This window comes from Coturnix japonica, chromosome 8, assembly GCF_054131305.1.
Source record: "Coturnix japonica strain WE chromosome 8, WE-NBRP24, whole genome shotgun sequence".
Lineage (NCBI taxonomy): Eukaryota > Metazoa > Chordata > Aves > Galliformes > Phasianidae > Coturnix > Coturnix japonica.
The window spans coordinates 29512867-29533689 of NC_140670.1; the positions used below are offsets into that span (position 1 = coordinate 29512867).

General features: G+C 42.3%; 1 protein-coding gene across 16 annotated transcripts in view; it reads left to right on the plus strand.

The window, feature by feature from the left end:
- The first annotated feature begins 1423 nt into the window (after positions 1 to 1423).
- TACC2 (transforming acidic coiled-coil containing protein 2) overlaps positions 1424 to 20823 on the plus strand; it is a 98395-nt gene continuing 78995 nt past the window's right edge. For 12 of the 16 annotated variants that reach the window (XM_015867493.3, XM_085555317.1, XM_085555324.1 and 9 more), the window contains exons 1-3: positions 8611 to 8739; positions 13608 to 13683; positions 14636 to 14695. In XM_015867493.3, the coding sequence (XP_015722979.2) occupies positions 8612 to 8739; positions 13608 to 13683; positions 14636 to 14695 (264 nt within the window). In that variant the 5' untranslated portion in view covers position 8611. Of the gene's footprint in view, positions 1543 to 8610; positions 8740 to 13607; positions 13684 to 14635; positions 14696 to 20823 lie in introns of those variants that run through there. The other 4 variants (XM_085555323.1, XM_085555331.1, XM_085555318.1 and 1 more) reach the window with 3 other exon arrangements.

Sequence of the window (20823 nt, forward strand, 5' to 3'; positions counted from 1 at the left end):
GCGAGGGGGGTCGGGCAGCCCGGCAGCCTGTGCCAAGTGTGAAGGGTTTGAGGGGTGCAAGTGTCAGCCAGCACGAACTGTGCTGTCTCATGGCTGGAGAGTGACACAGAGCCGCTGTGCCAGCACTGATTGTCCTGCGAGTGGAACCCAGCCACAGCATCCAAGTGATTTATCCTCCTTAGCAGCACGTGTTTTGTATAACTCACCGCACACAGAAGCTCAGACAGACGCTGTGTTTCAGGAAGCGGCTCCAAGCAGTCCCCACTGACATCAAATAGAAATAATGCTATTCCTTATGGTGCTGAGAACTTAATTACCAATGGTGTTCACTGTGTGTCTCCGGGTAGGTCAAGGTCTGCAATCTGCTTGCTTTATTAATGTAGAAGTGCACATTTATACCTTATACATTTATACACAAGATTCTTGCAGGAGCTTTTCTTTCCATGTTTACAGATTATCCAATGGCAGGTAAAAATGTGGCACCAGATCTCCTTCCAGCACAGTGGGTTCGGATACAGCCCATCGAATCACAGCAAACATGGTGCCTGTGCAAGAAGGTATTTCCAGAGGAACAATTACGAACAGAACTCTGTAAAACACACGGGACCCCATCTGCTGTGTAGTCAGGGGGAGAAAGCAGACAGAAAGGATTTATAGTGAAGTCATCTACACTGCAATGTGTTTTTCCTGAAGGAATCACAAAGCTAATGTTCCACTTGTGTGTCAAGTAGGTCAGATTTGCTCCAAAGAGAGCAAAATAAAACCCAGTTGTGCGTCTGTCTTCAACTACTGCATTCAGATAAATGGGCTGAGAGATCCATCTCATCCACAGTGGGAAGAGACGGGCTGCTTTCCCTCTTTGCCAAGCGTGTGGATGAGAGAAGACTAAACACTGGCAAAGAGGTTTAGAATGGAATGGTGGCAGGAGACTTTTCTAGTGCCAGGTACTCTCACAGCATTCCCAGACTTGGAATGTTTGTTCTGAGCTCCAGTAAAGCATTCCTTGGGAAATACACCAAGCAGTGCTGACTTGCAGTGTTTTTCTCTAGCCGTGCTGTGGCTGTGTGTGTTGGTGGTGAATAGTTTTCCTAATTTACTGATTTAGTCAGGTGGAGAGGCAGCCTGACACTTGGTACTTACAGCCCTGTAGTGTTTGCCAGAGGGGAAAATTCCAGTTACAGTGGTGTATCACACAGCTTGTCTCACTACCTTAGGCAAAAGGCTTACTAACATCAACAATGACAGCAGGCTGCGCGCCATGTACGGACCTATCTTGTGTTATTCTCAACCAGCAACTGAGAATCCCTGTAAAGAACTGATGTGTCACAGCCCTGCAGATCCCTGGGTCAGATTCCTTACACTTCATAGCTCTCCAGCATAGTGTTCTCAAACATAAGCCAATTCACATTAATAGAACACTTTCATGTGATCCAGGGAGAAAGGGGATCCATACACCAGCTAGGAGAGAAGGAGTGCGGAAGGTTATAAAAGTCAGTGGTAAATTGAATGGTGTGCTTTCATTTTTAGTCTAGAGGAAAACTGGTAAGTAATATTTTACTAGTTCTTTAAAGTTAAAAATGTCTAGACTCAAAGCAGTTTGCTAATTATGCTTTAGACATTACTAAAAGGTGGAAGGAGTGTCTTATAAGTAAAAGAACCTTCTCTGCTTACCAGTAAAAAACACAGTGGTTCCTTTGAGGTTCTTTAGTTTCGTGATCTCTCGTATAACCTGTTTTACAATCCACATAACCTCTAATGTAGACAACAGGATGATGACTATTTAATAGTATCTTTCTAAGACCAACAGACTGATATTGGATGATGACTATTTAATAATATCTTTTTAAGACCATGCTAAGATATTAGCATGCATGTCCTAAACCAGCTGTTTTAAAAACAAGCTGCAACGTTACAGGCTGCAATAGCAATTTGAGAATGCTGGAGGTTTTTAATATGGCGCTCTTCCATGGTTCTTTTTTTTCAGAGGTAGTTCTAAGGGTTTGTTTCAGAAGGGGTTGCTTGTTGATTTTACGTTGCCATGTAACGACAAGAATGTGTCTCATACGCAGAATTTCATGGATAAAATTAGCTGGCTGCTCTCTAGAAAGACTGTGCAGATGTTTAACTGTGTTCCTAAGTGAGAGCTGACCATCATCCACACCTACAGGTGGAAAGTTACCTCTGGTGACCCAAACCTCTTTCTTATAGATCTTCAGATATCTAAAGACACTTGTAGCCTGTCCTGATAAGGGAACTGAGATTCAAATAGTACTTCATTAGACTGAGACTAACATGGATTTTTACCATTATGTTACTATGTTGAAATACATTGCCGACACATAAGGACAGAACTACTTCAATTGATTCTGCATTTTTCTAATAAAAAGGGCTTATATTGCTGTTATGTTTTGGTAGCAGGGCTGGTAGTTGGCCAGAGGGGTCAGATGAGCCCATGGACAGAAATGCTAAGCCTTGTTGTCTTTATTTCCCTTACCCTGCTCTCCACATCTGCATCTGAGTCTGCATCTACATCTACATGTAGGCATTTTTCCATCTTTGAAACAGAGATCTGTGAGAATGACAGGTTTGGGTGCTCTATGGACCAGGTATCAGTTTGCACGTGCTCCCAAATCAGCCAGTTAGCATTTTTCATCAAACATTTGGACAGTCCCAAAGCAGGCTGTGGCAAGAAATTTAAGGCAGCCTCATCGACTTATATTGTAAATCGATGGTTAGTTTGCGTTGCATGATGTAGAGTGAGCAGAACAGGAATAGAAAGAGAAGCAATCGTTAGGAGAGCTTACAGATTATGGGGATGGTGGAGGGAGAAGGAAACATCCCTGTGGAAGTTCATGCCATAGAACAGCCTTCAAATTGAGTTGGGCAGAACAAGGCTGAAGAGAGTGAACGTTTGTCCCGTGTCTCTGATCTAAGCTTAAACCCAAGAGCTTAAATTCAATTGCTTCTACATTCAACCACCTCAATTAATGACTGAAGAGTTGCATTGCTGGCAGCCAGTCTCAGAGTAAAGACTTCACAGATTGTAGTTTTTCTTGACAGAATCCTTTTTAACTACGGGCTCCTAAAGATCACGTGGGGAAACAAAGTTTGAGTTAATTTGTGTTGTTTTCCATTAGACACCCTTGCACACGGGATGCTGTGAAAATACGTCAGTCATCAAGACAGATACAAAATATACAAGGCTCAGCAAGTCTGACACAATACTGCTCTATACATTCTTGCCAAAATAAATTTGTCATTAAATGCTAGTTAGGACTTGACAGACTCATTTAGTTCTCTGGTTTCACAGTAAGCATATGATCCAGCACCCGTGGTGCTTGGGCAAACCAAGACTCAGCCAGCTCTGAGTCCTTGCAAATGGATCAGGCTGTGTTTGTTTGCTTCATATCCAGAGCAGCAGTGTGCTGTGTGGGATTGTACAGGACTCCTAGCAATAGTCTGGCTGCATGAGTAAAAGGTAAGAATGATTTAATTTATCTAAATGAAATCTGCTTTTCTGAATCAGAAGAGATTCTCTTGATTCACACAGGCTGGGCGTATAGCATAAAAACCTTTTCTAGCTACCCAACCACAATGAGTTAGGTGTCATGCTAATCATTCTTTTGGCTGAGAACAGTTGCTGTATTTGCAACAGAAGTGTTTTGGAAGGAAACAAGACCAGTATAAATGTGATTAAGAAAGCAAGATAATCTCTTTAGTGATAATGAAGGAAAACGGGAACCTTTAGGAGGAATGCAATGCAACAGCTGTGTGTGCAGAACTGATCTGACTGAAGTGATCAAATCAGACCAAGCGGCAAGGATTTGCTAAGCAGTTTTTCAGGAAAGATTGCTTAAGGATGTTTTCTCCCATTCCCAAAATATATTTACTCTATAAAACCAGGAAGAACAAAAAAGCCCACAAACAGCTTTGGGGGAGATATACACTCCTCCTTAACCCTATTTTCTTTGACTCTGTTGAGCTGTCAGTCAAATAGCAGCACCTCATGCTTTTAAGGTTCAGTGTCAGCTTTTCACTCACCCTCTCAAAGAGGCAGAGAGATGTGTAGGTCTCCTGGAGCACAACTGATCTTTGATGCTATCAGACCCTGGCACTGTGAGCATCTCCTTGCTGCAGCCAGAGGCACAGACTGCTGCAGAAAGAGAAGTACAAAACAGCAGCTCACAAGTCTCAAAACCCTAATTGTTAAAGCACAGCTTAATAAATCTGCAGTTATGGACCTTGCATGCCTAGATTTTAATGAGCGCCATTCTGATTTTTGCTTGGTACAGATTACGAATTCCCTAACACCATGTGTGTGATGTATTATACATAGCTGTCTTTCACTTTTATTATTATTATCCTCAGATGATTTGAGCTGTTGTCCTATTTTTCATCCTCATAGAGAAAGCTTTTGATTAGTCTATCATGATTTAGGTTTTTTTGTATTTCTTTGTGTGTCTGTGTGCACTCCATATGCAGCACACTGAACTGAAACTACAGCAATTGCTACTAGCTGTTGGAATTAGCTGCATGCCTACTTGTTGCACTGCCTATTACTCACAGTTTCCGTGCCACTTCCAACTGTAAACTGAAAATTACACTCAACCACTTTCTTTATGAGAAAAAGCTGCTTTTAGCCACAAATTTGGAGCACTGCAGAATTTTATGGAACCCAGATGAAAATCTCTGCACGATGCCATGGGATGGGGGACGTCTAAATTCATGACATCAAGTCTGTTCCTACTTTCTGTGCTGGGCTCTTAGTTCAGTGCTCTCATCAGAGGTGATGTGCATCAGGAGCATGGAGCACTGACATATTATTACTAAAGGTGACATTCTTGCACTGTAATAAACCAGCCTCAACATTTCTTTGTTGTTATGCACATTATATTTAGGCCCAACGTTATCCCAGTGTTTTAAGAGTTTTGGAAATAGCACTTTTGCATTAATGTATTCTACAGTCTCATCATATCTTTCCATGGCAAGTTCTGTTCTTATATCTGAAGACTGAAGAGGTTGAGGTCAATCTATAAGCTCTTGTACTTACCATAAATAATGCAACTCCATCAACTCAGTGAATTCCAGTATACAGATGCTTGATCACATAAGAAAAGAATGATCACATCTGGATACAAGAAGATACAGTCTCAGTTCAGTTTATCCCATTAGCTACAGGGGGTGGTATTGCATATCCTCCAACCTTATATGACCTTTAAACTGGGCAAACAGCTGTGAGCCTTATTTTGTGTTCACCGCATTGACTCAAAATACGGTTACTGTCCACTCTTTGGGTACTAGAGACAGTCGTGGTTTCATGTTAGGACTAGAAGTGTTGTTATTTTTTTCACTTAGTGGTATCTCCGACTGCTTTGTGATTCATTAAAAACAGCTGTTGTAACTGGGAGAACTGAGTCCACATCCAAACATGACTCCAGTCACCGGACTGAAGTGACAGGGCTGGTTACAGACATTGTAGGTGCAGTTGAAGGAAAGCTGGACCAAAGTTGCTTATTTCCATTCACTTTATTACCCTTTTTTAATTTTCCCAGGGCTGAAAGAACGGCTCAATGACAAATAGATAAATAGCAGATAAATAGAAACCAACTGTGGAATCAAGTTTCATCTGTTCATCTGTCAAGTTCCATCTGTCATAATGACCAAAACCAAAATAACTACAGCTGATGTTCAAAATGCCTAATTAGATTTTGGTGTTAAAATCTTACTGAGATTAAATGGGGAACTGACATCTTGAACTGGGCTGTTTCCAGACTCAGGAAATCAATATTGCAGATGATTTCTGAAGATTTTCATCCCAGTTTTACATTCGTTATGACGATCTTTGCTTTAAAATGTAGAATGTAAATTCAGCTCCTTGTTACACGTAACAACAGTTATTTTCTGAGCCTGATCTCCAGGGAACCCTCCCAAATCAAAAGCAGGACTGAGTTAAAATCCATCAAAGTCCTGAGTATTTGCTAACGATGAGGAAACACTAATGCAGAAAATACACCTGTAAATGAAGAGTGAAATTCTGAAACTGGATATTGTTTATATTATTGGAAAATGATAACATGAGTATAAATAGTGTAGGCCCAGCTGGACAAGGCAATGTGTTATATGAGTTTAAATCTGTCGTTAGGAGGAACTGATTAGGTTTATGTCTGTCAAAAGGATGAAGAGCTGTGCCATCTGTAACAACAGCGAGCGGCTCAGTTAACTTTATATCTCCACCAACATTGCTGGGACAGCTTCCCACCATTAGATCATCCCTTAAAAAAGTCACAACCACAGGAGCAAACATCGAGAACTCCAGTTTAGCGTAAGTGCATCGTAGGCACCAATCACTGTCACCAGATCATCATACAGACTTCAGGCACTGTCTTTAACTGACCTCATTGTCTTGTTTTGCATGCCTGCTTCACTGAGTCAAAAGAGCCAAGGGGAGAAATGGGCGTATAATTGATATTCACCTTAAACATTCAAGTCATTACATCCATTAAAAAACTGTTATAAAGATGATGGAAGAGTGGTAATTCCAATAATGAAGCACTCATTATTATGCTGTTATTATCTTTAGCACGTCAAATAGGTTTCAGCCTTACTGCTTTACTTTGTTTATTTATTTGTGATGTTTTTAATGGTACCCTGTGACATTGCTGTGCAGAAAAATGTAGTTGGCTGGCACTTATAAATGAGCCTAAGGAAGTATTTAGGACCTGTAGCCTTGAAATGCATTGGGTCTTTCTGTGCAGGGTCAAATCAATGTAACATCATTGAGAAAAGCCCCTAATGCATGTTGCTCTGGGTGCAGAACACTGGCCCTGGTTTCAAGCTTAGTCCACGATTGCACAATGCATTGGTCACTCAGCCCCTCTGTGCCTCAGTTTTCACTTTGCAAAGTGTTGTCGTTGCCACCCCTCTTTGTAAACCAGTAAAGACCTTCCATTGCCAATCCTACCTACCTGCAAGCATTCTGCTTATGTAACATAACAGTTTTCATGGAACAGAAGGTTGGTGTTACTCCACAAATTTCATTACAAAGGAAATATTTCTTCTTCCAGCTGCCTTCAGCATACTGGTAAACAATGACACATGGCTTTCCCAACACTATCTCGAGTGCAAGAGTGTTTCAGAGGCCAGTGACTCAGTTCCCAGCAGGAGCCCTGCCATGACCTGGTGCACTTGCTTGGACGAGAGCTGAAACCAAGCCCAGGACGTGCTATTAACAAATTATCTTGACATACCAGCCTCCCAAGAGGCTTATTTTCATAGTTTGTTCTCATGACTGATAAACCACAGAACATCGTGAGTGGGAATAATGTGGATTTTTGTCTCTGAGCTGTGTATCACTGCCCCAGTGCTGTGCTGGGGCCCTGCATCAGGACAGCCACATCTCAGTGGTTCCAAAAACATCACCTTCACCCCAGAGGTGCCACCACTCCTTCCAGAACTCACCCCAAGTCAGAGGAATGTTCTTCTGCCTCATCTTTAAGGTTTAGGAAGAAGCATCCTTCCCTTTGAGTGAATGACTGGGCATTGGTGTAAAAACACAAGTGCACTCTGCCAAGTTGGCTACGGACCTGGGTTATACAGTCATGTGTGTCTTGTGATCCAGTATGGGTGAGATATTTGTCATCAGTCATAATTGGCTGTTTACAAAAGGCAGGCAGTAATAACAAGGAAATCAGATGCAGTCCTGTGCAATGATAGGCACAGACCAGAGGGTGAGCTCTGTGGGGTAGCTCCAAGTGTTGCTCACTGCTTGTGGCATTGGGAACCTACCTGAGAAGTCCTTGTTCTCTCCTCCATGCCCAGAAATGGATATGGACATCTGGACAGTCACTACTACAGTGCAGAGATGCATTTCCCCAGCTCTAACAGCCTTCCCATTGACTTCAGTTCTATGTGTGGAACCTGGTGAAAAAAATATGGTGTTATAAGTGTGGTTTGGAGAGAGAAGTGCTCTGATATTTGGATGTACATTTCCTGGACTCTCAAATTTTGCCAAATACTTTTGGCATCACTTCTGAAGATTGGGTCCTTTGGAATCAGTGTGAAAAAAGGGGAATACATGTGTTTATAACATATGACGCTGGATGTGTAGATAAAGGTGATCCACACCTGCAGACATGGGCAGTGAGCACCATTTTAGGCACCCTGAGGTGGCCATGCAATCTCTGTGTGACTGCAGATAGCACACACAGCTTAGCTGAGTCCCATGTCTTCCAGAGAGGCAATCCAAAGTGTCCCATGTGACACCACATATCTACTTCAGGCACCAAATTGCATCATGACTTCATGCTCCAGCAGTCATTTATTGCTTGGTGTGTCTTATCCATCATGTGCAAGTAAGAAACATTAAAATGTTCTGTCTTGTTTGGTAGCACTTCTAACATCGAGCAAACTGAGCTCATGCTAAATTGTCTCATAAGAATACTTTAGGTAGCATGTATTCTATGTATAAAACTGAGCTATCCAAGTAGTGTGGGGCTGGTAATTATGCCAAATATTGTATATAATAGGATTAAGCCTAATAACTCATGCCAAACTATTTGGATCTTACTGAAGTGCTTAATTCATTAACCAGATACATACCTCACCTTTCAGAATGAGCTGTGCTTCCCCCTGCTCGGAGTCCTCCAGTCCTCCTGGGTTAGATCCTCTTTTGATCAAGAAAGAGTTGGAGTTGCCTGCAGGAAGAAGAGTGGATGAAGGATCACAGGAAAGCAGCCCAGTGTGAGTACTTCTTCATCTTCTTCTGTCACGGAATCAAAAAGAATAAACTGAGACATCAGAGCATGAGGATTGCTCTCACAAGTCATGGTTTATGTGAACTGATTTGACTTCTTACTGGTACAGAGCAGATGAGCAGCATCTGCATAGGTCAGAACTACTTGCAGTGAGTAGAGGTTGCTTGGCATGGTTGGGACAGGGCCAGAGACACCAGAGTGGGTCAGAAAACCGATGAGGCCAAAGCTCTGATCTCAGTCCGAGGCCAAAGTGTAATGTCAGTGTTGCCTGACAGAGCTGTTCTGGGCCCAGAGCTCGGAGCAGTTGCTGCTCATAGCATGTCTGTTGCTCCCTCATGACTCACTGCTGGCAGCAGAGCAGCTGTCTGCGTGGCTCTGCAAACTTACACAAGGTTCACCCACCAGAGAGAAGGCTTCTCCCTTGCACACGTGTTGATAAAAAAGACAAATACACAACCAGAAATCACAAGTGATCACCAAAAGGTCCTCTTCCCCAACATGGGTACCATACTGTTGTTTTGCAGGGCAGCTGCTTTGCTCTCACCTCATGGCATTCTCTCGCTTTAGCTTTACAAATGGAATAGCACCAAATATGAGCTCAGTTTCTGCTCTGAGGAAATAATCCAGCTAGCAGAAGTGAGGATATACTGTCAGGCTTGTGTTTCCCTGAGCTCCCACAGGATCTTTGTTCTTAAATTCATGGCAGAGAGCCTAAACAAAAACATTGTCTATAGGCAATGAATATTACCATGCCTCTATTTTGTTTTCTAAGGAAGCACATACTAAAACTTTAATTTGATGAACTTCAATTTTCTGGATCATGAAGAAGGATGGAGAGAACAGAGAAAAGGGAACCTGGCAGCTGCTTTCATGCATTTTAGTTCCAGAGCTTCACTATAGACTGTGGCTTCTTCATGTTGAGCTCTCTGAGGTGTAGCACAGATTTATGTGACACTTTGTCTTAGCCCCGTGCCACTAAACCCACTCACATGTACCTTAACATGAAACCTGAAAAAGCTCAGGGAATACACATTATTTGTTTCTGACCTGAGGGATTCTGACCAGTAACAGTGGGTTTAAGTGCTATTGTAGCACTGGAGGCTTCATTAAAAAACACGAGCTTGTAAAGGCAGGGCACTCTGGCTGCTGTTCATTCCAGCCCCTTTACATACCTCATGCTCTCAAGCCAGATGTTTTTACACCGAGGCAGAGAACGACCACAGGAATGCCAGGCCCAGCACATAGATGCCACATGAAATTCCTGCCTCTTATTCATGTCAGATAGGAACTGGGTATGCTGGACTCAGGAACACTGCTCTGCAGCTCTTCCAGGTACAGTAACCCAACAGTGTGCTATTCCTTTGCTGTGTGCACTATCAAATACCACTGGTGAGGGCACAAACACGTTAATCCCTTGGAGCTACCAGTAATGAAACACTGCTGCTCTGCCTTTTGTTCTCAACTGTCTTTCTGAGAACCCTTCAGTGGAACTGTGCTTGAGCAGAAAATGTACATCAATAACAGCAATTAACTTGACCATATACCTATAGTTCTTGCAACATCACATTTCTAAAGGTTGTCATCACATCTCCGCCCTTCGGGACAATTGCACTGGAAGTGATTTCAGCACAACTGGAACAGGAGCACTTAGTAACAGATATTTCAAAGCATCACGGAATAATTTCAGTTGGAAGGGACATTTTAAGGCCATCTGGTCCAACCAACCCCCTGCAATGAGCAGGGATGCCCACAGCTCCACCAGGTGCTCAGAGCCCCATCCCCTGACCTCGGGTATCTGCAGGGAAGGGGCATCACTGCCTGTGCCACTGCCTCACCTCCCTTATCATAAAAGACTTCTTCCTTATATCCAACCCTTTGTCCTGTCAAGAGCAGCTTTCAACAGTACTGGGATAAAATGAAAGGCAACATGAAATACACCAACAAAATGCAGAGCAGATATTGCCCCCAGTGCTAATTTTCTCTTGGCAATGCTGCAGTGCAAGAAGAACCTACCATAGGCTGAGGGACACCAGCAGTGAAATATGCTTTGACCAAAGGCTGCAGTTCTCCAGGCTGACATTGTTGAAAACCATTAACAGAGAATTTATGTAAGGCTGAGCCACAGCGGCCTGGTGGAGCAGGGGGAGGCCGGGTGGAGGAGGAATAACTCGTTTGCTTTTTCGCCTGGGGTGGAGGCAGGCTGGTTGCTGAGCAGGTTATGAAGGTGGGTCCCTGAAAGAAAGCCTACATTTCATGTTGGGCAGAGGAGAGGCAGGAGGAAAACAAGGCGAAAACACAAGAGGTAAAGGATGGGAGAGAGGGTTTGAAGACGTGCTCTGAAAGCAGCACTGCACCAACACTGCCGGGTTATGCCAGAACGTAAGTGTAAAGCTAAACCTTCTCTCTCTCATTATCAAGAAAACAGTTTTTCTGCTGTATATACACAGAAGTCTCTGTAGGCTGATGTCCAAGTTGGTACCAGTGAGCTGTTCTTGAGATACGTGGTGCTAAAAGAATTTTAATGATGACATGTAAATTGTAAAAGATAGCGCAGAAAGATGAGAAAGATTATCTTTTGGTGAGCCCACGTTTATGTAATGAATGGATTTTTAGCATGTTTATAATGTTGATTTGAAATTCCATACATATGATAAAGCTCACGTATTTTACAATATAAGCAATGCTTGTGCACTGAGAAATTATTTTAAAGATAGGGTATGTAAAAAGGATGGAAATAAGATTGTAATGTGGAGAAATATCTTTGTTACTCCGTAGTGCAATTCACTCACTGTTATTATTCTCACTTATCTCATTGACGGTTGGGACTTGAAGATCCCGGAGGTCTTTTCCAACCTTAATGATTCTGTGATTAATGGAGAATATATGCATTGTTCCTTATTTATCACTTTTATCTTTATTATCGAGCAAATTCTAATGCACAGCTGTGTGGCTGTTGTGAAACTTCATGCTCTAAGCAGGGAAAAGAGCCGATAAACACAAGGTGATACATTGGTGGACATTTTCACCAGCCATGTTTTCTGTAATTTTATCTTTAGTGCCTGAATGTTTTAATAAAAAACAATGAATATTTTTGCTTTCAAGTGAATATGACAAATTCAGCCTCTGTTTGTTGCTGCTGTTACGAACAGTCAGTATCGTGGCATTGGTGCAGAAGCCTTGAATCCATATTATGCACTGGGGTAACTTCTTACCGTGAGTGCTCATAGAATGCTCTGAGAGCTTTTGGTTTCCACATGATGTCGGTGGGAGCAGAAAAGGATCCGGGAAAAGAAAAACTGATGGGTCAGTGGCAAGGAAATAACACTATGTTCTCTCCTAGGGGAGCATGTGGCTGTTGAAGCTTGTTGTCATAGATAAGCTGTTTCCCTCCTGTGCTCTGTAACCTTAGTTAACTGCTCAGTGGGTGAGAATGCTGTCATAACAATACATATTTAAAATATTATAATCTTTTGTCCTGGAGCGTTTCACGGAGCTGCACCTGATAATCTTTGCACATGCACACTTTGTAATGGAGCACCTTGTGCTCGGAAAGCAGCAACTGTGAACATATTGCCTATGTTCTTCCACGTAGTTCCAGTACTACTTTAGAACAGCAGAGGAATTGGCAGTATTCACAGCAGATAAAAGCTAGAGCTGCTAATTAATCACTAAAAGTGCAATCCTGGTCCCAGGGATTTCAACGGGAGCAAGTTCAAGCACCGGTATATCCCCTGCAGACACTCAAGTTTAAACAGAGCACAGCTTATAAGCACAGCACTGAACTCCTCTCCCTTCAAACCTTCTGTGAAGAAACATAACCTTTCAAGTTTTAAAAAAGCCTGCTGCAGTAATAAGTAATAACATTCCTTAAAAGCTTATATGGTTTTCTTGGCTAACAACGTGCAATCTTTCTTTGGCAGCCTGGCTTTAATGGAGGTTTTCTTGATATATGCCACCAACCAATCTTAACGTTCTTTAGAAAGAGAAAAATGAATTAAAAAGTGAAGGGGGAGCATGTGTAACATTCACCTACCTGATGATACAAGAAATACAGCGGATTTAAATGCCTGAGCTCCAAAATGAACTGTCTACATCAAGAAGTAAATGTGTGTAGCTCTGTTGTACACACTCCATTTGAGCAGCCTTTAAAACACAGCGAAAGCATAGAGCCTGGGGAGGCACCGCCTGCAGAGCTGCTGGTGACTGCTCTGGAAATGAAGTAATTAGTGTAAAACCAATAGTAATTAAGGTGGGCAGATCCTGTCAAGCGTAAAGAAGATGTGTTTTAGGTCATAAGATGGTGAGTTGAATATTACACCTTGGGAAAGCATGGTACGACTTCAGAAATATGGATAAAGAAAATACATCTTTTCTGTTCTAAGTTGAGGGTGTGTATGGAAAATTGTTTCTGGTACAGGAACAGCCAGGTATAATGTTGTGGTTCTAGGCAGAGTGAGCCTGCAGCTCAGGCCATAGTCTCCAGGAAAGAAAAGTGGTTTGAATACAGTTAACATAATAAAGTTTTCATATGGGCTGTCCATCCAAAGGAGGTTTGGCAAGGAAAATGCCTTTCTGCTCAAATGACATGGGATAATCCAGAAGCAGAGCAACAAAGCTGAGTTTCAGGGAGTGTCTGTCAGCACAAGCAGAGCCAGTGTGGGAAAGGCAGCAGGGAGAGATTACAAAAGAGCTCTCGTCCCTAATCTGTGATATAAAATCATTGTAAAACTGAAGGTCAGGAGGGGCAGCTGACAGGGTGACTGAGATGATGCTCCTCTGAAGCTCGGAGCTCTTTTGCTTTTTTTGCTTTATTTTTATTTAACAGAAGACTAAGGGCTTTTTCTTCTCTTCCAGTGGTCTTTTTAATTGCTCTGTGATACTGGACATCAGCAGCAGGATGGGCAATGAGAACAGTAGTGCAGAAAATCAGGTGAGTTTGGCAGCCGTCAGCCCATGGCTGTGCAGGCCTCATGTGGAGCACGCCATGTTGGCCTGGAGTGGGCCCTAGGGCCATGGGCAGGGTTGGGGAGGCCCTGGGGGACATCAGTGCCTCTGAGTGCCCCCAGGGCTCTGACACAAGGTAATTCTTGTTAACAAGTGACCTCGGTGTGTTGATTGAGTTCATATCTACATGAAAATAAGGGCACTTTGTTAATGCATGTTGATGTTTGGTCACCTCTCCTTGAATTGTTGGACTGGAGGGAAGCCATGTGCTGTGCCTGGCCAGGTAGGATTGCATCAGAAGATATTATGTTGCTGTGCATTAGAATAAAAGTTGTTAAAAATTTGTTAATTTCAGCAGTTGAAATACCAGAACGTTTCATCCTCTCTTTATCCAGGTCTTATGGTAGATGGCAAAATGCATTTGGGTTCATTTTGTTTCCTTTTCAGGTCTGAGTAAAGCCACTGTACCTTGTGCATGGCAAAGTGGGCCCTCCCCCAACAATCTGTATTAAAAGTTAGCCAAATTTTGTCGTAAAGAGTTATCTGAAATAGAGGTCTGCTGTAACTGTTGGCTGTTCTGGCCAAATGGTATTGGTATCACAGGGTTTGGTCCCAACATGTTTCAAGAGTCAGGGACATGAAGATGTATTCATTCAAGTCAGCTCAAGTAACTTCACTTGTATGCATTGGTGATAGGAGAAAAGTTGGACTGGATGACCTTAGAGGTCTTTTCCAACCTTGGTGATTCTATGATTTCTATGATTCTACATAAATAATGGGAATTTCTGCTCCTTCACTTGGGATGTTTTTGAAACTAAGAAAGTAACAACAACATCTTAAAAGCTACTTAATTTGCTGAACATTCAATGAGAAAGAATCCCTTAAAACTCATTAAAATTGAGAAAGTCACTGGAATTTTAAAATGCATTTATTTTTAGTCAGAAGTTCCCAATGCAAATCGAGTCATCGTTATGCCGCCAAGCCAAGGAGCACAGCAGGTAGTGTACGATGAAACTGGTTTGCATGGTTTGCATTTCAAAACGTTAGCATCAGGCTTGGCTGTTCTTTTTCTTATGCGTCTGCTTTTGGCTTTTGTTTTTTGACACTAACTGCAAATCTGCCAGGCAGTGAACATTTAAGTTTTCAGCAAGTTGTAAAATAATAATAATAATAATAATAATAATAATAATAATAATAATAATAATAATAATAATAATGATAATAATAGATCTGTTTTCTTTTAACTTTTTTCTTTGGTAGCAATCTATGCTTAAGAGCAGCAGCCTGTATTTGACCCTCTTTGCACGTTGTCTTCCCTTTCCACTCTCCCACAATTGAAGTGTAGCAGTGGGTGTTGTTATAGGCAGCACCATTTGACATGAGTGGTTGTTTCTGTTTATGTATTTATCAGAGAACACCATTCCCCAGCTCTAGCTCTCAGCTGAGCCCTTTGGAGTCTCTACACGTGGTTTGCATTAAAGATGAGAGAGTCTGTGCTAAGTTTAGAACTTACTTAATAAGAGGGAAAATCTGCGGGATAAATATGCTACTATGAGAAACGTAGTAAGCTCTTACAGAGAAATAAATACCCTCTCTGTCTTTTAAAGACCTGATTCCAAGGAAAATATAGTGTAAATTTAGTAGCAATGAGCAAAGACAATAAATAGATAAAATGAAGCTGGGGCCAGCAGTATATTTAACAAAGTGACTTTACGTACACTAACCACGCTCTGTTTTGCTCCAGCAGTGCACAGAATCTGAGCTGCTGAGAGATTCTAGGCTTGTGCTCTGCCCTATTAGCATGACACATCTTGCTTCTGAACAGGGACCCGTCAGTAGCAAAGCATGTCAGGCTTATGCTGAATTAAACGTAAGCGCTTTCTCCTCAAAAACAAAACTCCATGTGAAGATAAATATGTTTAAACTGAAAAAGAAGGAAGCCAGAAGAGCAGAGATTCCCTGATTTAGCAGAGGAAATATATGGGAAGGAAAGGAGGTATTCTTCAGTGGGAAGCTCTCAGAAGTACAGCAGTTTCCGGGACCCTTCAAGAGCCCAGTAGTTGCTGCCCATCAGACACACCTCTCTTCAGCCACCCATTGGTACTGAGGAATGGCAAGGCCTGTCCTCAGGTTTTACCCAAGTCTTCTGGAAAGCCAAGTGTTGAAAAATCACCTACACCAGAGCAAGGCTTCTTGCTTCATAGAGATTGATATACTACTGCTGCCCTAGACGTTTGGATGGGCTCATATGCCATCTTCTAAGAACCACTTATAAAGGAAGCCAAGCTTACTACAACAAAACTAACCAACTATTTGGCACCACAAACCTTTCCAGAGCTACAACCAAACAGATTTGCTAATAGGCAGCGATGGCAGCCAAGCTACCATTCCTAATATGCAGCGCTGGAACCTTTTAGCTCTTGCTGCTTAGTTCTAAGGAGATCCATCATCATTCACAGCCCATCCCATGACTCCAGAGAAGCCCAAGTCACCCAGCACTTGTAAAGCCCTTTGAAGGTGCTGCTGAAATGAGCTCCTGGCAGCCAGAGTTCTGCCCCACAGTGAGAGGGAATTTCAAAGTCAGTTACCACAGAATCATTTCTATCTATTTTGCTTTATCCTTTCTTCTCCTTGTTTTCCGAGTAAGTAGGGAGCCAGACGAAGCTGGTTGTTACTCATCCATGTTGTTGCTGGTTGCATTTTACTCATAAATCCTAATGTGTGGTTATCTTTTTTTGTGTGCTCTTGTTTGCTTTTTTGCTGTGAGATGTGTGAGATGGGTAACAAATGCTTCTTGCTGGAGGGGCCATAACTTCTGAAGGGTTTATTTGTTTGTCTCAAGCGTCACGCTGTGATCCTGCTAGAGTCTCACCATTTAATTGTTATAAACAAATCTGACTGCTGCCCAGTTCTGCACTTAGTATTCCACATTATAACTTTTCCCATATTTCAACTTACTTCAGCCAGTGGGTCTAGTTAATTGGCACGGCTCTTCTCGCAGATCCCGGTATTATGGGATTAGCACAGAATGCTGTGAGCCCTCCAGCATCTTCCCTGCCTTCAGTCCCCATTCCCATGGATAACCAGACAAATTCCTCTGGGCTGTGGTGCTCGTACTGTGTGTTTACATACTTCTCCAATAGTGCAATAACATCTGTGTACATTCCTTTATTTTCAATTGGCAACAAACACACATTCCCGATTTTCTGCATCATTTTGTGCATGTTGCATTTTAATGAGGTACACAATCACCCTACATGGGATGCACCACTTCTGCTCTCCAAGTTATCGTTTCATTCACCCCTTCCATTTCACAGTAGTTGGGAATCTACTCTTTCCCTTCTGAAATAATGGTGAGAGCAATCTTCACATCTGTAAAGCCATCACCATTTCTAATGGGAAATGTATATTTATGGGTACAGATGGAAAAGAGAAATATTTTGCTACTACAAAGAAGTTGTATAATTATTCCCTGTATCTTCTGAGAGTTATTCATAAGTTGTTAAGAGCTGGTCCAATTTTAGCTAAAGGAACATTAAATTACAAGTGTTGAGATAGTTTTTTGTCTCCCAAGATCATCAGTTTGATCCACTCTCTTTCTTGGTGCGTCTCATAGACATGTTGTCCACAAGAAAATAATCTGGGTATGCATTCAACTGTCAGCAGAGGGACAAAGGAAGGTTAAAAAGCTGCAGAGAAACAAAAGGACTTAGGAAGAAAAGTATGAATTCTCCTTTGCCTGCTTGACTTCAATAATGTAAGCAAATGGAAAGATGAGGTTAACAAGAACAGTGAAGTGAGCTGTGTAGCATGTTTCATTGAGCCCAGTGCAGGCCCATGCTATGAACATGACTTAAATACAGCAGCAAGTGGTTGACAAAACACTTTCTTTGATGTTATAAGGACCTGGAGATAAACAGTTAAGCCCTCAGTGGGTTGGAAAGGTCACAACATGGGCTGTGAAGCCTGAAGGTCTGAACTGCTCTTGCTGTAGCTCAGAAGAAGTTGTGTGTAACACATAGTGTATCACATAGTACTTACATCCAAATAGTCACAGTGTTTGGCATGCTGTCAGTTTAAGCACAGAAAGCAAGAAGTGATCACGGACAGTTGCTTCAGCAATGAGTGGGTGCTGGATCATGCAGGTTGCTGCACAGGTTGTTCATTAAAACCAGGGCTTGGCTCTACTGCATAGCGACAAAACCAAGGTTTAGTGTAATTCTTCCTATCTCACATGGAGCTCCAGTTTGGCCTGATACATCAGTTACCAGCCCATTCCTGTCCTGTGAGTTGTATTTTTGCCTATTGGTTGTAAAAACAGTGTACATTCATTATCGAATTTGGTACCATTTCTCCAGACCATTAAGGATATAAACACTGAAAAGTCTAATTTGGTGCTCAGGTGCTCAGTAAATGTACTGGCAGAACAGGCAGGAATAGTGCTTGAGGAACCAAAAGGGAGCTCCCAAAGACTGCTTTCAGAATGGCAACAGCCCGTCCCAATGGGGATGATGCTTGGAGCAGATGAACCAGCGCTTGCCACAGCCTCACCTTTTAAAATCAACTTTAAAAAGCTTATAGGGGAAGACATGGATTAATGTAGGTTCTGGTTTATCAATTGAGACTCCTTATGGCTTGTTCTGGCTTCTCCCCTCCCATAAACACATGGAGCTGCTGAGAGTGGAAACTTCGTGTAATTCTTCCATGATTGCTTTCAGGTGCAGCCAGAGCTGGGTATGCTCATGCCTGCTATAAGGGCAGGGAGAGATGATGTGCTGGGAGGGGGTGGGAGGTTGTTGATGTTGTGTTAGAGGGAGACAGCAGGGTGGTCACTTGCTTGGAGTGTGCCTTCAGATGTGGGCTGTCTGGCATTCCTTCTGTTGTTTGCTTATTTTCTGTGACAAACTCTGTTGTTTGTTTAAACCGTGCTAGATGCAAATCTCCTGAGAGCCCATGTATTCTGATTTTTAATGTAATTGTTTCATTAAGTCTTTCAATTCTTTTTTTTTTTTTCCATCATGAGAATCCTTTTGAATAGGAGCACAGTCCATTTCAGCTGACTGTAGGGTGGATTTAGCTGCTGTCTCCTGCAGTAAATCACTTCAGAGACTGCGTGAGTTGAAACATCAAAAATCATTTATTTGACATCAACTTTCTGCTGATCCTTCTGAACAAAAACATGGGCTTGTTAATTGTTTCCACAGATGTTTATTAAAAACTAAAAAGAAATGTGTTCTGTGAAGCAAGTTCAGCTCCTGATTTGCATAACTCCCCTCAATTAAAGAAACTTGATAGAGAAATGCAGTTACATTTTCCCATTGGCTGGCACAGATTCACAGAGCATATGCTTTTGTGATTAATTAATTAGTAAGCTAAATGTGGGCTGTAAGCTGACCTGTGAGTTTGATTACATATCACTGTTAAAATCCTCTTTTGAGCTTCCCTTGAGAATATTATCTCCTGGCCAAGTGTGTTGTTGGGTGACAAGGCAAGAGGACAGTTGTGCTTTGTCTGTCCTTCAGAGGAAGTTTTTCACCCAGAGGGTGGTGACGCACTGGAACAGGTTGCAAAAGAGGCTGTGGATGCCCCATCCCTGCAGGCATTCAAGGCCAGGCTGGATGTGGCTCTGGGCAGCCTGGGCTGCTGGTTGGTGACCCTGCACACAGCAGGGGGTTGAAACCAGATGAGCATTGGGGTCCTTTTCAAGGCCATTGTAAGTATCCATTTGATAAATAATGTGCTTTTGTTGGTTTGTTCTCTCTGCACACATCTATGCATGCTGAAATGAATTCTCTGCAAACTTTCTCATGCAAACAATAGCAAATCTTCCTAAAACAATCTCACAAGATCAAAACAAAACCCCAAATGCTAACTAAACTCTATTTTTCTCTTTTTTCTCCTGGCTGGAAAAACTAAACTTACTTGAACCATAAGTTTTTTGCTATATGCTGAGCTTTTGGGGCCAATGTATATACTTAGATAAATACTCCAAATGCCAGATGTCAGCACATGCTGGGTAAGTGCTTAACAATCATGAAACCCAGAGCCCTTGGACTGTCCAAACGGAAAGCTGTGTGATAAAGGGGACTTCTGCAAACAGAGCAGTAGTGTGGAGGGGTTCCTATGGGGAAAGACAGAGGATATGAGAGTTAATCAAATTTGCTTTAAATCTAAAGGAAGTCTTTTCATACTCTTGGAGTGTCCCGACCTTTTCAGTTGCTCGTTATATGGGCCTTCCTTGTCTGCCGGGTGTTTCCCATTCCTGGTTCTCATCAAGAGATGCCTTTGGTTGTGGGAGGGCATGCCAGGTTCACAAAGAGAAATGTAATTGTGGAAACAATGACTTTCCACCATGGGAGATCTACTTAATGCATCAAGAACAAAACAAACCCTTTACCTTTCAAAGATGCTTCTGCTATGACAGAAAACAAAATACCCACAAGTTCTCTGCTATGAGCAGCCCCTGGGCCCTGTGGTAGCACCCCATGGGCTCAGCCTGCCCCTGCAGGGCTCTGCTCCTCCCCATCATTAAACCAACAGTTTGTGTGGATTTGTATGTTTCCTCTATGGGTGATGACCCTATGTAAATATTTACCTGTGAGAAGAGGGTCAGCATTACCAGATTTACGTAAGACGCTTTCATAGCCACACAACAGACGTGATAGTTTCTTATGGCTACTATTACAAATATGCAGTGTGGCAGTGAATCAGGACACCTGCCAGGCTTCAGAGACATTCTGAACATTGGTGAACTGGGAGGGAAATAATCTGGGCTTGGATTTGAGTATTGGAATGTCTGACGTTGGTGTTGTCTCTAAATTGACTCCAAAGATTCTGAGCAAGTAAATGTTTGCCAGGCTTGGGAAAAGAGCAGTGATTTGCTCCTTGGGTCAGGAAGGCCCTGAGCTGCTTTAGAACAGTTGCTGCATTCTTCTCTCCCTATTCTGTCCCTTATGTTTAATTTTGGCTTAACCACTTCCTTCCTTATTTCTGCCATTAGGAAAAAAAAAGAAAATAAAAAGGCTTGGCTTTGGAACCTGCATGTTCCTTTGAAGCAACATGTGCCACAGGAGCTGCCCATCACAGGGCACAGCAAAACTCTGTCAGATTCCCCAGCATTTCCTGC